Source organism: Oikopleura dioica, chromosome PAR, assembly GCF_907165135.1.
Source record: "Oikopleura dioica chromosome PAR, OKI2018_I68_1.0, whole genome shotgun sequence".
Taxonomy (NCBI): domain Eukaryota; kingdom Metazoa; phylum Chordata; class Appendicularia; order Copelata; family Oikopleuridae; genus Oikopleura; species Oikopleura dioica.
This window is the reverse complement of record NC_137293.1, coordinates 13,055,278-13,069,969: the sequence shown is the minus strand read 5'-3', so window position 1 is coordinate 13,069,969 and position 14,692 is coordinate 13,055,278. Positions and strand designations below refer to the sequence as shown.

General features: G+C 39.7%; 4 protein-coding genes across 4 annotated transcripts; 2 read left to right on the top strand and 2 right to left on the bottom strand.

The window, feature by feature from the left end:
- Positions 1-55: 55 nt before the first annotated feature.
- On the bottom strand, positions 56-1,504 carry LOC145702510 (uncharacterized). The gene is made up of 3 exons (XM_081779742.1): positions 1,153-1,504; positions 292-457; positions 56-243 (listed from the first exon to the last, which is right to left on the bottom strand). The coding sequence occupies exons 1-3, from the start codon at positions 1,192-1,194 to the stop codon at positions 71-73; spliced, it is 381 nt and encodes a 126-aa protein (XP_081635868.1). The 5' UTR covers positions 1,195-1,504; the 3' UTR covers positions 56-70.
- A 212-nt stretch (positions 1,505-1,716) lies between these two features.
- On the bottom strand, positions 1,717-7,922 carry LOC145704195 (oxysterols receptor LXR-alpha-like). The gene is made up of 11 exons (XM_081781635.1): positions 7,773-7,922; positions 4,475-4,565; positions 4,320-4,429; positions 4,050-4,131; positions 3,382-3,633; positions 3,093-3,220; positions 2,938-3,047; positions 2,661-2,815; positions 2,282-2,465; positions 2,132-2,233; positions 1,717-2,017 (listed from the first exon to the last, which is right to left on the bottom strand). The coding sequence occupies exons 2-11, from the start codon at positions 4,486-4,488 to the stop codon at positions 1,895-1,897; spliced, it is 1,260 nt and encodes a 419-aa protein (XP_081637761.1). The 5' UTR covers positions 4,489-4,565; positions 7,773-7,922; the 3' UTR covers positions 1,717-1,894.
- Positions 7,923-8,384: 462 nt separating this feature from the next.
- Positions 8,385-11,588, top strand: LOC145703006 (uncharacterized). The gene is made up of 11 exons (XM_081780308.1): positions 8,385-8,590; positions 8,890-8,987; positions 9,032-9,190; positions 9,357-9,617; positions 10,012-10,120; positions 10,187-10,340; positions 10,391-10,540; positions 10,584-10,695; positions 11,043-11,135; positions 11,181-11,307; positions 11,352-11,588. The coding sequence occupies exons 1-11, from the start codon at positions 8,483-8,485 to the stop codon at positions 11,442-11,444; spliced, it is 1,464 nt and encodes a 487-aa protein (XP_081636434.1). The 5' UTR covers positions 8,385-8,482; the 3' UTR covers positions 11,445-11,588.
- A 9-nt stretch (positions 11,589-11,597) lies between these two features.
- Positions 11,598-14,202, top strand: LOC145701933 (uncharacterized). The gene is made up of 8 exons (XM_081779145.1): positions 11,598-11,847; positions 11,886-11,963; positions 12,009-12,857; positions 12,889-12,922; positions 13,162-13,388; positions 13,468-13,700; positions 13,747-13,985; positions 14,029-14,202. Exons 3-8 carry the CDS (start codon positions 12,397-12,399, stop codon positions 14,185-14,187), a joined length of 1,353 nt encoding a protein of 450 aa, XP_081635271.1. The 5' UTR covers positions 11,598-11,847; positions 11,886-11,963; positions 12,009-12,396; the 3' UTR covers positions 14,188-14,202.
- The last annotated feature ends 490 nt before the right edge of the window (positions 14,203-14,692 follow it).

Here is a 14,692-nt window from a genome sequence, read left to right as displayed (position 1 = left end):
CTTAATGTTTATATACCAACATAACACTTGTTATAGACTATAACTTATAGTAAATATCTTTCTAAAACCTTTACAAAGGAGTAGTTTCAATTTGGAGTAGTTGAATAAAATTAGAAGGTACAAGTCCGCTCTGCTTTTTAAAATTCTTAGCCGAGTAAAATCCGTCATCGTCGATATTGCCTTCGATAATGATAATTTCATCTTTCGAAAGACTTAATTCTTGATGATCACGCGATGAGTGATCTTAATCAAGTCAATCAAAATATAGAATCTTGGTTCAAGAGATCTCACCGTACAAAGCTCTTGCGTAAATCAGCTGTGCGTCTTTCTCCAAGCTCTCTCCCATCAAGAACGCTTTCTGTTTGAATTCTTCCGCAATTCGTACGCTCTCGTCGACAAAAGTCAGCAGTTCTCTATTTTCAGCCGCCAGTTCGTCGACTTTTCTTTCCAATTCTTTCTTAAAAACGCGTCTTCACAAAAGAACACCTTTACAATTCTTTCTAAGAGCTCATTGCGTTACATTGTGCATATTTACATGGCTTCGGTAAGTGCTCTGTAAAGAGAGCATCATACTGTTTTAGCAGGGTGGAACGTTGGGACCGGGCAAGTCGGGCAAACCGGGCAAAAAATCGGGCGGGCGGGCAAATCGGGCGGCGCAAGGCTCGATTTTACGAGGTAAAAATCGGGCAAAGTCGAGCAATCGGGCAAAAATCGGCGCCCGGAAAAAAAGTCGGCGCCCAGAAGAAAAAATGACATCTAAAGGGACATAAATACTGGAATTTTATTTAAAATGTCCGGTTTCGGTTCTCCATGAGTGCCCTTCTTCCTTCGGGATACAAAATAATCCTTTTTCTTCAATAAATTTACATATTTTTTGGTTTGGGGGTTGCCTAAATTTCCGGGCAAAAGTCGGCGCCCGGGCAAATCAAGCGGGCAAAAAGTCGGTCGGCAATCGGACGGCGCCGACAAAGAAAATTTTAATCGGGCGGGCAATCGGGCGGCCAAATTCAATTTTTTTGCCCCAACGTTCCACCCTGGTTTTAGTATGCAAGTGCCTTTGTTTCATCTGAATGTCATCAATTGATTCTCACAAAAAATAGTTACTTATTTTCATTTATGTCTATTGATCGTTGATGAAAATAATCAACTTACCATTTTTTCATCTTCAAATGAAATTCGTCTTTCTTTCGGCATTTTACGTTCGTCTTATAACTCTTCTCTGTCCCTTCTTTTTGCCTTTTTCGAAAGTTCTTTACCAACAAGTTCTTTATAAAAAATTTCCCGTGGGAGGGGATTCGTCCGGTCCGCGATTATTGACGCCTGGGGCGAGTGTTTAGACAGGCCTTTTAAAAATTTTGTTGCCAGTAGAAACAGAGAACCGCAGATACGTAGACCTGTTAAAACAAGTTCTCTTGATTTTTTCTGTTTTTGCTTATTTTGAGAGTTTAGCTGGGGCCCAAAAGAACAATAGAAACGCTCGAAGAAAATAAGAGCACAATGCGTTAGGCTTTCGAATTCTGACGAGGGTTTTGTTCTTGGCTCCAGGAACTGCTTTTCTCAAAAGAACAGAATCTTGCGCTCGATCAAATTTTGCTTCAGTATTCAGTCAGCTACATCGAAAAGTTTATTTCAAGACCAAATTATCTTTTCACGGAAAATCTTATCAATCTTCTTTATTAAAGTTATCCTGCTTTCGACTTTTTTATGAAAAATTTAGCAACTACGGAGGCTGACTTTGAAAATAGAAAGATTTGAACTTGTCGTGTCGTTCTGTAATACTTGATAAGTTATCAATCATAACAAGACATTTTAGCACTTTATCATTTTTATTTGTTTGTTTTTTTTTTATCAGAAGGGTAAGTGATTCTTCTAAATCGTGTTTTTGTAAAAATATTTATGTCATACAGGGAGAAGGAGAAGGGGAATCGACTGGTGAGGTATCTCCTGCGGCACCGGCAAAGTAGACTTTTGGACGATAGTGGAAAAACTTTCCCCATTCGGAAATTGATTTATTTGCTTAAAAATGGGATAAAAACGCGTTCAATTATACGATGAAAAATGAATTTTCCAACTTCAACTGTGAGCTTATTTTCATGAATTTATTTGATTTAAATCGTTTGTATCCCGTAGCAAAGCTGTGTGTTTTAGTAACGAATTCCATATAATTGGCGAGGTATTTTATTGGCTTTCCTTCGTGGCGAAGTTTGATTTTCAAAATAAGCAGCAGTGTTTCCTAAAAAATAGATAGTTAGCAATTCTTAAGGGAAACGAAACTGATTACTTGAATAGTTTCGATTTGATGTTTCTCTTCCATTGTAGGTTTGAAGACGTTCGAGTCACGATCCAGATTGAAAAGGCACATTCCACCGACAAGAGCCCATTCGATCTCGTCGCCTTTGTAGCCTCTCATTGCTTGGGTCACTTCCATCATCCCGTCAACGAGGCCAGAGGTCATTCCCAAGTTCCTGAATGAAAGAGTTAGTTTTTTCTTTCCATGAGTTTGTGAACTCTTTTTGTAAAGAAATGTACGTTTTACTATGCATACATGCATTCGTAAAAGATTTACTTCCTTTCTGAAGATGACGATAAAAATGTCAGTATAAGGCGTGTCCTCAAGAATCATTCTTGATTCAACTGTGGTTCAAGTCCGCGAAACTTACTTGAGATGGTCTGTGGTGAGCCCCTTTCCCGTAATCGACAGCTTTTTGGTATCATTCTCCGACTCGTCATTGAGCGAGCGGTTGCACGCGCCGCGGGCCATCGACATCTCCAGACTGCCAAATCTCATACAATAGTGTCTCGTCTCGGGGGATATCTGAATAAATAAAGTAATTCAAAGTTGAGTTTCTGGGAAACTTGACTCGGTTAATCTCTTAATCCCAGTAGCTTATTTCCAAGAAAGGGGCACTTTCTTTCTCCTCTAGCTCAAACTCTTACCGTCCGAAATTCAGGTATAAATTCTAGCAGTTTTTCTGCGATCTTGACATGCACAGTGAGAACGTTCTTGATGTAGTTGATGTATGAGAGCTTATCTCCAGGAACAGGATCTATTTGAATACGATAAACCATTGTTCTTTATGGAAAGGTCTTACGAGGAACTTCTGGTCGCTCAATTTGAGTGAGCTGAGCTTCGAATCGGTCCAACTGGCTCATTTTTCGCATTTGTCCTGGCGTAAGCACTCCGGGAGACTGAGGGATGTTCGAGAAGTTTCTGTAGATTCTGAAACAGATTATTAAAGGTCGAAAGCGTAGCTAACAGAATGAGTGAAATCCTAACAATTGTACTCATATAGCAGTTCGATGATACTCTGTCGCCTGTAAAGTTATACTAAAGCGCATTAGGGCGCTCAGCGAGTAGACTTGTTAAACTTTGAAACTTACTTCCAAAAAGACTGAAAGAGATCGAGCAGATTCGCCTGGCCAGGATCAAGTACGCTTCTAAAGTTCCCGTTCCCGTGCAGCTTTCTACTTTTGCGTTCGATTCGTCCAAAGCGCAGGTTGTGAACGTACTCGTCCTTCATTCCCGCCTGGCGACACTTTGCCAGCCGACAATGCTGGCAAATCGAGAGCATCTGAGCTCGATCGGCGGCGGTGTTGGATCGCATTGGCATCCCTTCGAACCGACATGGGTACCTAGAATAGAGTGAATCAGTTGGTTTGGTGGGTAAAATGCCAGAATCTACAAATGTTTTTGATTATTGAGTTAGTTTTGTTCTAGCTTAGTTAAAGTTTTTCATTCCAAGCTGGTACATTCTAAATTTATCGGTAAATGTTCGAAATGATCCTTGTTGAAGATAATTAAGTGCTCTTCTCAGTCAAAATTGGACGCACCGATAACAAGGCCTATTTATAATCATAACTTGATAAAGAGCGATACGATGGTTCTATTTTGACAAAAAATGCTATTCTATTTTGCCAGAAGCGTTTCTACCAAGTTATAAGCCGTATTATAAGTTTAGCAGTGCCTTAGGCACTCTTATATTTCCCTTGCGTTGATATGAGTATAAACAGGGTACGGTATGATACGTTTTTTATTCAAATCTTCTTACCTTTTTCCGGATGTGACTGAGCGGCGAAAAAACGCTTTGCAAGCATTGCAGCTTACAACTCTGTAGTTGAATCCTGTGGCCTATTTTTAGGTTGATTCAAATTTTGAACTACGGTCATTTTTCCGATTACTGGAAATCTTATGAAATACCGCCCGCAATAAAGACCCATTAAAACTATTTAAAACCAACAAAACTATTGAGCAAGCATTTTACGACAGTCGATGGCAATTTGGAATGTGAGAACAACTTGAGTTGATATCAACCGATCCTTTCCCCCGCAAACGGCACATTTCTCGTCAGGTAGAATCTTCGGCTCAGGACCTTTTCGTCCATCATCACTGCTTCTACTGTCTTGTCTCCATCTACCGCCCCCTTGCTCCCTAAACAACGATATTGAAACTACCGAAAAGCAGCAGTGTACTTACATAGGAATAGACATTTTTGTTTGTCTTCCAGCGTAGAATCTTCGCTCAATACATCAACAAAATCGCGAATATGAAATGACCGATTTCAAGTCTAAAAAACATAGCTTTGAGTTTCTTAATCAAACAACTTTTAGATTTTTTTAAATCATAAGCTTAGGCACTCAGAGTCGTTCCGATTTGTTATAAATATTTAGAGCTAGACGAGGTCAAAACTTGAAACCAGACCAAATATTTACAATGTAACCCTTATTTAGGTGTTTTCTTGTTCTAAACGCACCTCCAGTAAAAAGAAAGTGGAGCGTTCTTTCGTGATTATTATGTTTTCTCGAGTGGATCGATAATTGAGAAGGCGGTCTGGCTCTTGGGGCGAACGCTGTTTCTCCTTCTCTCTAGCGCACGTAAAGGTCACAGAAGAAAAGACGAAGAACGCGAGTTCGGCGCTTGAGCTCCAAGAGAATGGTCAATAAAGATCAATATTTGATCCTACAGCCTCTCCTACCAAGTTACATTCTTTCATGAGTAACTGGAAACGATGAGTGCGCACAAATCATTAAAATCACATTTACTCAGCAACTTTTGTTCAAAAAGATAATAAAACTGAAGACTTGTTGTTAGACGTCCTCTTTTAACGTTTAGGCCATTGAAGATATTTTTGATAAATTATTTTTTGGCTTTTACTTATCGAAGGGGCCTTTGGTTCTTGAATACTGAGAGACAACATATAAATATTTAACATTAATAAGAATATAATTCTGTCTCCTTTAATAAAGATCAAACAATAAATGTATGTCTGTTTTTAAGCTTTCAAATTGTCTGAATAACACAAATTTACTTTTTATATACATCCTTTATAATCCGATAAATCAGAATGATAATCAATCTCAAACATTCTCAGATATCTCTTAAAAATGTATGCAAGTTAACTTTAGGCTAGGCAAGAGTTTATGACTTCGGTGAAAAATTCACCGGAACCAGCGCCACCAAGCTACCAGACCGACATCAGCAAGGAAGCTAGCCCTGACATGTTGAATAAGCCTCCAGGCTAGCTCTGAATTAGTTCCGGCAACAACTTCAGATGGTTCAAAAACTTGAAAACACGCCTCTAATATTTAGAGTCTAAATTTCACACCCTTCAGAACACAGAAACAATTGACCGGTCATAATACCATCATTAATCTGAAGTCCGCCGCATATTACTGTACTTGGTCCGACCAGAATGGTCGACATTGAGGCTCTTAGTGAAAGAGTCTCAGACAGCGATTTCTAGCGCTATAAACTTTTTGAGTTCATCAAGACTCTTGAAAACAAGAATGGTCTCGTGATTTAAATCGGTGCCTGAGGGATGGGCACGACTAAGCAAAGTTCATTTTTCAGCACCACCACCGCTGTTTATCTGGAAAAGTAGTCATTTGTCGCGAATCAACTCTTTTTATTTGATGTGCCTTCATTAAGTATGATTCTTGTGTATTTATACAATTTAAGTCTTTCTATTTGTTTATAGTATCGATTAAATTGCCTTAAAAAGCCTAATTGAGAAATAAAATCGAAAGATCTTAAGAATTCTCAAAATATTTGAACATCTCTTTCTTAAATCTCTCGTAATCTCTGAAGTAATCTTTGAAAAGTATATTTACAAGGTATAATACTATAATAATAAACTTTTAATTTATAAGAATAATACTTCCAAAACGGCGAAAATTCATTTTACCCCGGGGCCAGATAGATAATGTGGTTCGTTAGAAAAAAAAACTTGTTAACCTTTACGTAATTTCGATTCCTGTAAAAACCATGTTCGTTGAAAACCGTTAAGTATGCAAAAAAGACAAGAAGTTCAAGGGCGAGCACACCTTCCGGGCAGAAGAGCAACCAGTATTAGACCGAACATGCTCCAAATTCTCTATGATTCGAGTCTATTTTCTTACGATAAAATAAAACTGGAGCAAAGCAAAGGTTTAATTTCGATGCCAGTTGGCATATTATTGAATGACTTGATTGGATTGCATTTGTTTTCAGCAGGACACTAATTAGGGACATTTTCAATAATAAATTTCAATGCCTTTAATTTATTTCCGTTTTTTCATAATTCACTTTCCTTTCACTATTTTTAACTCTAGATAACCCCCAATTTTTGTTAGTTTATTTTAAGTAACGAAATCTTAAGTGTGCCTTTACGATTCGGGACTTTGCCTGAATTATGCCTATCGACAAAATAATACAGGAAGTAATAAAAACGCCTCTTTCTGTTGCTTCTCTAAAGTTTATAGTCTAAATATAAGCCAGCCTCGATAGTCGAACAGTCCGCCCTGGTCATACCGTTCGTGTTTGACCTCGTCGAGGCGTCAAAAGATGAGATAAGCGAAAACTTGATCTCGCTGGGGTGGGTTTTGAATTTAATCGGGCAATCTTTCTTTGGCTGTAGCTCCGAACTTTTCTAATAAACCCCCAACATATGACACATGGTTGGAAAGAGCTTTTGAGCTCTACAAACTCTGCATTGGAATTTCCGAAATCTATAGAAATTCCCGGTTTTTACTTACCGATTTTTATCTGAATTGCCGGTTTTCACCAAAATTAACAATCAGATCCTTTTCGATCTCCCACAGGTTGATAAACTCTGCATTTGAATAACAAATCAGCCAAAAATTACCGGTTTTCAGGCGTTTAAAATGTTGAAATCTAATCTGAATTCATGTCTCGCACTATTCAATTTTCAAAAAATGCAACCCAGTTTTGAAGGAAAAACTCCGATAAAACTGATTATATTTGATATTTTTGGAATTCCAATGCAGAATTGCTAGATCTTTAAAAACTCTATCCATACATGTATGATATGTTTGGTTTATGTTTTCAAGATCAGGGAGAGAGCAGGACCAAGATTGCCCGATTAAATTCAAAACCCACCTGGGCGAACAGGGCGCGCTTTGGCCATTCGCATGGCACAGATAGTACTAATTATTTATCTTGAAATAGACATGTTTACTGGGTACACTCTCCGACAATGACCTCCCAGCGCTACTATTGTTCCTGTGCGCTCGACCTTCCAGAAAAAGGTCACCGGCGACTGATTTCTTTCTAAGAATTCACTCTCTTTCCCAATAAATTAACTTATTGCATGGTCGTGTCATTTGATCAACGAAATGTTGTGGTAATAACATTAGGCTTCAAACTCTATTTCATCATCGCGTGAATCCGCTTTTACGATCAAAATACGGTCACTGTGACGGCCCACCATCACATGTCCCTTATTTTTTAATTACAGCATGAAAGAATTGAATAAAAAAGGCTTCCTCGTACGTACCAAATCAAATTTCATGTTTTCTTTTGAGGTTAGTCTCTCTTTTTATGAATTCTCTTAGCAAAACAAATAGAGTGAAAGCGTAAAAGGTTCGGATTTGGCGGTGTTCGAGGTGAAATAAATTGTCTCTTACTCGCTCTCTCTGGCGCGACCAAGAGTGGAGGCCGTGTTCGAAGTGTGCTTGGATGGCAGGAGCAGGGCGGCGCGCACTCGCTGGGTGAGCTCTCTCCTTAGCGCGCTCTCTTTCTCTGATCGCAATGGTGACTTGTCCCCTCGCCCTCACCACGCACCGCGGACGCGTCAGGCCAACGCGCTCCCCGCTCTCTATCTCTAAATAAATTCGTGTTCCCTTTTTTAAACCTGATCAAAATTAGACAGAGATCGAATTGTTGCGTCATCAACGAACATAAAAGAATTTACCGTAGAAATAGATAAAACTTAAAATAAGAAAACCTTTTGGATACATTCGCTGTTAAATTATTCGACTTGCACCTACACCGTATATTCTACAGTTATGTTTCCTTTTGGGGTTAATAATGTTATTCAAGAGTAGTTTCTAGTAAAGATACATTTTTTCCTCAAAAGTTATCGAACACAACAACTTCTATTTTGCTATTTCACAACCTATTTCAAGTACTCTTTCTTTCAGATTGTTGATGATAGTAACAAAGAATTAATTCTCGAAACTATCTTTACATCGAAATCGGGATTCGATGTTTAGCCTTTTGCTGGCTTTCTTCAATGCTTCTCTCGCTTCTGGAAGTTATACCTGCGATGTGACGCTGGGAAGAGCAAGAAAGTCGTGTGGCGAAGTTTGCAAGGTATGAATAGTGGCTACGAGTACTGACTGTGCGTGCGAAAATGTTTTCCTCATCAACGCCACCGGAAGTGATCATTTAGATTGATTTTGAAAATTCTCGGAATTTTAGAGTCACCAATACCATTTTTATCAGAAATTCTCATTATACCAAAATAGTAGTTGACCTAAAAGCGTTATTTAGACAGCAGAGGATTAACTGTAATGCCCGTACTTTCATACTTTAGGGCAAAACTTACGCTAGAACATATGTTTAAGAGTGTCCATTTTCGAATTTACAAATGTAATATTTATGTCTTTTAGAAACAATCGTTTCTCCAGTGCAATGACGATATCAACGGTGACAGAAATGCCCCAAAAGTTAGCGAGTGTCTCATTTTTGAATCAGCAGAATTTCTCAGGTAAGAACATCCTCCGTTTCTATCGATTAAAATAATTTTTCCAGCGATTGCGACGACCAACTGTCAGAGATCGGGCTCGTTCTCGAGTTTCTACTTCCGTTCGCCAACTACAACTTGACAATTACCAACTTGCACGAAAGTGCAAACGACATTCATTTCATGTTTGATAAGCTCGTCGTCTCATTAGCAGAGCTAAAGACAAAGTAAGTCTAAATATTTCATCCAATAACATCCAACTTATCTACTAAAATATTTCCAAAATGTCAACTGTTCAAGTTTTCGTGCAAAACAAGGCCTTCTCCTTGGAAATGCAATTTCCTGTGAGAAGTTCCTGCTTAGAAAAAATCAGCTTTGAATATAAACATTCAGATCATTCCAATTCAACAAGTCTGCTGGTCCCGAATTCGCCATTTACTCCTCCAAAACCTTCGGCCTTATAGATAAGAAGCAACTTAATTTCACTGTGAAAATACAATCCTCTTACGAATCGTGCAACGACGATTGTGAGCTGTGCTGCCATTCGAACGGACACTGCTACGATCTGGATGAGCGATGCGACGGCAGCTGGAACTGTCCAAACGGCGAGGACGAGTGGGAATGCGACGATAGAGGCGAACAACTCGTTTACTGGTAGGTCTAGATTCATGTCGCTTTAATTCTTACCTCTGCGGATGAGCTAACCCATTCATAAAAATGCACTTATTTCGCTACACTCATTCGAGGACTTCCTTCTTCCCCGGATTTCGAAACTCAAAACCGAAATTCGGCAGAAAACACAAGATAAGCCCCGTTCTGATGATGATTTATTTCGAGAGGCATCGTCTAAAAGCTGTCTAAAGGCTGAAACACTCTACGAATTTTAGACTTGAATGACATGTCAATTATATGAAATTAGAGAGCCTGTGCCCAAATCTTTTGGGCACGGACATCCTTGAGATACGTCTGTCAAATGTCTGATAAATCTTAATAAGACAAAGTAATTTATACTTTCAAAAGCGTTGACTTTGATTGAGCCCTAGTTTAGCCCACGAATTTCACAGGAAATCAAGTCTCTCCCAATTGCTGAACTATGCGATGGAATCAATGACTGTCCCATGCCAAAAGAAGTACAGCAAAGCATCGATGAAACAGAGGTAAAGCGACTGCTTGTATTTCATTCAATAAGAAGGGACAAGTTAATCGTTAAAACGAACATTTAGTGTACAGTTTGCCGTCATGGGGCATTTCTCTGCGTGGAGACTAATTCGACTCTTGGACCATATTGCATCGCTGAAGATCGGCTTTGCGACGGATATCCTGACTGCAGTGATGGCTCGGACGAGCTTTCCTGCCCTCTGGCAGATGAAAGACAAGGTCAGTAGTTGACGCTAATTCAATTGGCCTCTGCTAACACTACAATTTAGTTCTTACTGCGGCTATAATCGGATCGCTTGGTTGCTGTGCGCTCTTTGTAATTGCCCTTGGCTGTACTCGGAGATTACTGTACGTCCAGTCGCTTTCATCCTGCTCACGTGCGCGCAGAAGCCTCCAGCACTTGGCTAATATTCTCCAAGGTAACTTGGAACTGCTTATCTATTATTAATTTTTCATTTCAAGTTCGAGAGGCACCACCGACGTACGACGCTGCGATGGGTTACGAATCAACTGCTCAACGTCCATCAAGATCAAGGCCGTGGAGACTAACAAGAAACGGGCTCCGAAGAGAGAGGTAAAATCTGAACAAAGGAAGTTTTAAATATATTATGTTTTCCATTTCTCCTGGAGACTATGTTCTCTTCAATCAGGAGTTATTCCTGGATAATATTATATCAAAGATTATTTTTATGCTGCTAGCCTAGCAGTGCTAGGAATAGTTCTCTGATTTTAATTGTACTTCCAATTTGGAAGTTCCAGATTAAGTTTTATTCAATTTTACCGGCACTTATCCAATTTATTCAACTTGAATCTAATATGTTACTATTTATTGCTATCGCATGTCTCAATAATGCACCACATTATTGCTGAGAGTTGATTGTAAATCACTCAAGTTCTGCCTTTGAACTCAACATTGTTCAGTCGACGAGCACGGCGCCGGCGAATCCAGGATCAAGACAACGCGTCAATCGATCTACCATCGGTGACAGAAGAGCAGCCAACAATCATTCAAAGGTAAAATCGGCACAAGTTTCGTCAGCCATCTAAATATGCATGTAGGAGTCAAAGCTCGGAGTCGATCGACTCTCCGCTAGGAGTTGAAAATGGAACGAACAATACAAGACCACGTGTTGCCCAGTTTCCTTCGCCAGGAGGAGAATTAACTGATATCGTATCACAAGATCAAGTTTGTTGAACCCTAGATATCCTCGTCTCATCTCTTATCTTCAGGGGCAAGAATCAGTCCGCCTTCAAACGACAGGACCAGGGCCGATGGGCGACCCAGACGAGGACGAGCGTCGTTCAATTTCATCTCAGCACTAGAATCTTTCTGTTCTCGGCGCCCCATGCATCAATTCTTCAAACTTTCTTCAGTACTTTTCTCGTTTTCTGTACCCAATTAATTCGACCAATTATTCTGAACGGAGTAAAACAATGTTTTGAAACAGCTTCTTTCATTCCAATAAATCGTATCTGCCTCTAGAAATCTGAAGTAATGTTGTCTCGCATCGTTTCCCCTCGATCCCGTTTATACAGTCACAGCTACAGGCTTTGCACGAGCAAGAATCAAGCTTCTCAAGAATCAAAAACAGAAGTAACCACCACTCAAAGTCCGATGAAAATCCGCGACGTTCCCATTGAATATACAGATGTTAAGCCCGAAGATTTTAAAACATTCGAAGAGTATTTTCCTCACTCTCCTTTTAATTTACTAGGATCCGGAAAGGTAGGAACGAATTATGAAAAATTAAAAACAAGATTTAGGATGTAAAATTAGCAGCACGAATAACCGCTATTCGTGATGAACCAGATCCTGCAGTTTGGCTTGATTATGGAGGAAAGGTTTGTCGACCCTAGATAAATTTTTTGAAGAATAAAATTTGATAGTTTGACGCATTCTGCAGTGTCGCCCGACAAGAAGTTCAACAAGCTCGATATGGAAAAAAGTTGCGAGTTGACGATCGAGTCTCCTTCGTTCTCCACGAGACAGAATCTGCAGCTCATTTCTTAGGAGTAGATCATCCTGTATCGATGCGTCTCGGTTATGGAACGTTTCTTGGAATCTTAAAAAAATCCTCGTGAAACGCTGATTTAATTTATGAATTATTAATTTTCGGAAATTCCATTTCGAAGGCAATTTTTATCTTTTGGTTCTTAGAATGAATGATAATGGCATGGAGAAGGAGGAATTGCGTTCAAGGCTAGAAAAGATGATGAAGAAGAATGCGCAACTGTCGGATCAGATCAGGAATGGGTTGATTCAGATCCGCAATTGATGCCGGTTAAATGCTTCTGGCAACCAGACGAAAAGTCAGATGAAGGTCAAGCTGGCGCAGTCTGGTCTCCAGAACGACGAGGAACAGCCACCCAAGAAGAAGAAACGGATTCAAAAAGCGAGAAGGAAGACGATGGACCGTCTGTCTTTCGCAAGCGCAAGGTTGCATTTCGATTCTCTTACGATGGCACGAAGTACAATGGCCTGCAGAGGTCACCAGTCCCGGCTGGAAAGGTGACAATAGAAGACGTAGTTTTTGACGCGATGCTGAGAACGAAAATTGTGGATGATATAGGAACTGCGGAGTATATTGCTGGAGGTCGAACGGACAAGGAAAGGTTTAATCGGAAAATCACGGCTAAAACGACAATCTACACAACTACACACGGATCACTGTCTCAAGAAGAGTCTAAGCTAGCTGAACCTGCAATAAAACACACAAAATACTCAATTAAAAATATGCAATTGATGTTTATTGACATCATTTGATAGTTTTCTCCAATGCTTTTGCATTCTTTGTTACCGCGTCTGCTCCTTTTTTGCTTGGGAGCAAAAAGATTGAGGAAATAAATCCTCGGTTTCCTAAAAATCATCGTTAGAATCAAGCGAAGCCAATATTTCTTACCTCATAACGCGGGTTTTCGGACTTTTTAACGTCGATAGACTGACGAGCTTTCGACTTGAGTCCTCTCAACAACAACTTATCTAGAAACATTCCAACCCTTAATTTTCTCTAGCATCACTTTTTGAAAACAACCTCGAAAGGGCGTCCACGCTGTGAATAACGTAATTTCGCTCTTCGTCAACTCTCGGCTGAGCGAAGAGGAGATAAAAAACAACGTCACTTCTGGAGAAAGAAACTTCGTAGCAATCATTAATCGTCAATTGCCGGACGATATTTGGATTACCTCATGGGCGCCCGTTCCGTCAGATTTCTCTGCACGCTTCAGCTGCAAATCGCGTCACTATAAATATATCTTTGATTCGAGGAACTGGTCTTGAAACGTATCTGAAAGTATATACAATTTATCAGAATATGAATAAACTTAAAAGACTTAAAATACTTTGAAGACCTGAACAAAGTGGATTGGATATTTCACTTATGAAAGAAGCAGCGTCATATCTCGTCGGGGAATACGATTTTAGAAATTTTTCTCAAGCACAGCTTGAACGGCAAGATACAAAACGAATCTGTTTTGCAGCTGACATCGAAGATGTTCCTAATTTTCCATCGATGTGCGTTTTTTCTATCAAATCAAGTGGATTTCTATATCATCAGATCCGGCTGACTATGACGATACTAGGTAAATAACAGCGCGCAAGAATAATTCCTGTAAATCTTTTTTAAAGCATTGATTGGAAATAGGCTTGAGAAACCATCGCTTGTCACTGAGCTTCTTGACGTCGAAAAGTTCCCAAGACGGCCCTCATATAAGTATGCGAACCCATATGGCCTCGTGCTCATTGATTGCGAGTATGAAAACTTGAAGTGGGTAGACGGAGAAGAGCAGTCTAAGTTCTTGGCTACGAAAGTAGAGAACAAAATGTACAATATGAAAATAGCCTTGTCCGTTCATGAACTGATAAAGGTCAGTGACTGGAGTTTATGAATCGAATATTAACTTACTTCAGGGAACACTGAAAATCGGAAGAGACACTGATGAACCGCATAGAAAAATAACCGGAATCGCCGCTAAGAAAGGCTGTCATAAACCTGTACTTGATTATCATGTTTCACCGAATGCAAATGACCTGCTCCTAAAAAGCCAAAAAAATAAAGAAAAAAGTTGATAGATGAGTATGACCTTTTTAACGAGAAATATTTAAAGAATGTTGAGGAGAGGGTTTAATGCGTATCGAGCTCTTTTTCTTCGTTACAATGCAGAGAGTCAAGCACAGCTCGAAAAGCTGAGAAATATTGGAATCTCGGCGCACATCGACTCCGGAAAGACGACTGTCACAGAAAGAATTCTTTATTACACTGGGCGAATCGATGAAATGCACGAAGTAAGAGGCAAGGATGGCGTCGGCGCCGTGATGGACTCGATGGAGCTCGAAAGACAAAGAGGAATTACGATTCAATCTGCGGCTACGTTTGTAAACTGGAAAGGAACAGACATTAATATCATTGACACACCCGGTCACGTTGATTTCACCGTTGAAGTCGAGCGATCTCTCCGTGTCCTAGGAAGGGTTGCTAATAAGAACGTAATAGACATTGCTACTGTCTTACAGTACCATACTGTCACCTTGAACTAGACTAAAGTCGAGTAGGTAGTTTCCAAATTGACGAGGC

Bases quoted from the DNA above. Each gene is read 5' to 3' on its own strand.
- LOC145702510 (XM_081779742.1), bottom strand. From the start codon at position 1,194: ATGCCGAAAGAAAGACGAATTTCATTTGAAGATGAAAAAATG. The intron at 458-1,152 runs GTAAGTTGATTA...CGCGTTTTTAAG, and splicing joins CATTTGAAGATGAAAAAATG to AAAGAATTGGAAAGAAAAGT. The intron at 244-291 runs GTGAGATCTCTT...GACTTGATTAAG, and splicing joins TTACGCAAGAGCTTTGTACG to ATCACTCATCGCGTGATCAT.
- LOC145704195 (XM_081781635.1), bottom strand. The intron at 3,634-4,049 runs GTAAGAAGATTT...ACTCTATTCTAG, and splicing joins TCAGTCACATCCGGAAAAAG to GTACCCATGTCGGTTCGAAG. The intron at 2,018-2,131 runs GCTACGGGATAC...TCCCATTTTTAA, and splicing joins TTACTAAAACACACAGCTTT to GCAAATAAATCAATTTCCGA.
- LOC145703006 (XM_081780308.1), top strand. From the start codon at position 8,483: ATGTTTAGCCTTTTGCTGGCTTTCTTCAATGCTTCTCTCGCTTCTGGA. The intron at 8,988-9,031 runs GTAAGAACATCC...TAATTTTTCCAG, and splicing joins GAATCAGCAGAATTTCTCAG to CGATTGCGACGACCAACTGT. The intron at 10,541-10,583 runs GTAACTTGGAAC...TTTCATTTCAAG, and splicing joins CTTGGCTAATATTCTCCAAG to TTCGAGAGGCACCACCGACG.
- LOC145701933 (XM_081779145.1), top strand. From the start codon at position 12,397: ATGCCGGTTAAATGCTTCTGGCAACCAGACGAAAAGTCAGATGAAGGT. The intron at 13,701-13,746 runs GTAAATAACAGC...TCTTTTTTAAAG, and splicing joins GCTGACTATGACGATACTAG to CATTGATTGGAAATAGGCTT. The intron at 13,986-14,028 runs GTCAGTGACTGG...AACTTACTTCAG, and splicing joins CCGTTCATGAACTGATAAAG to GGAACACTGAAAATCGGAAG.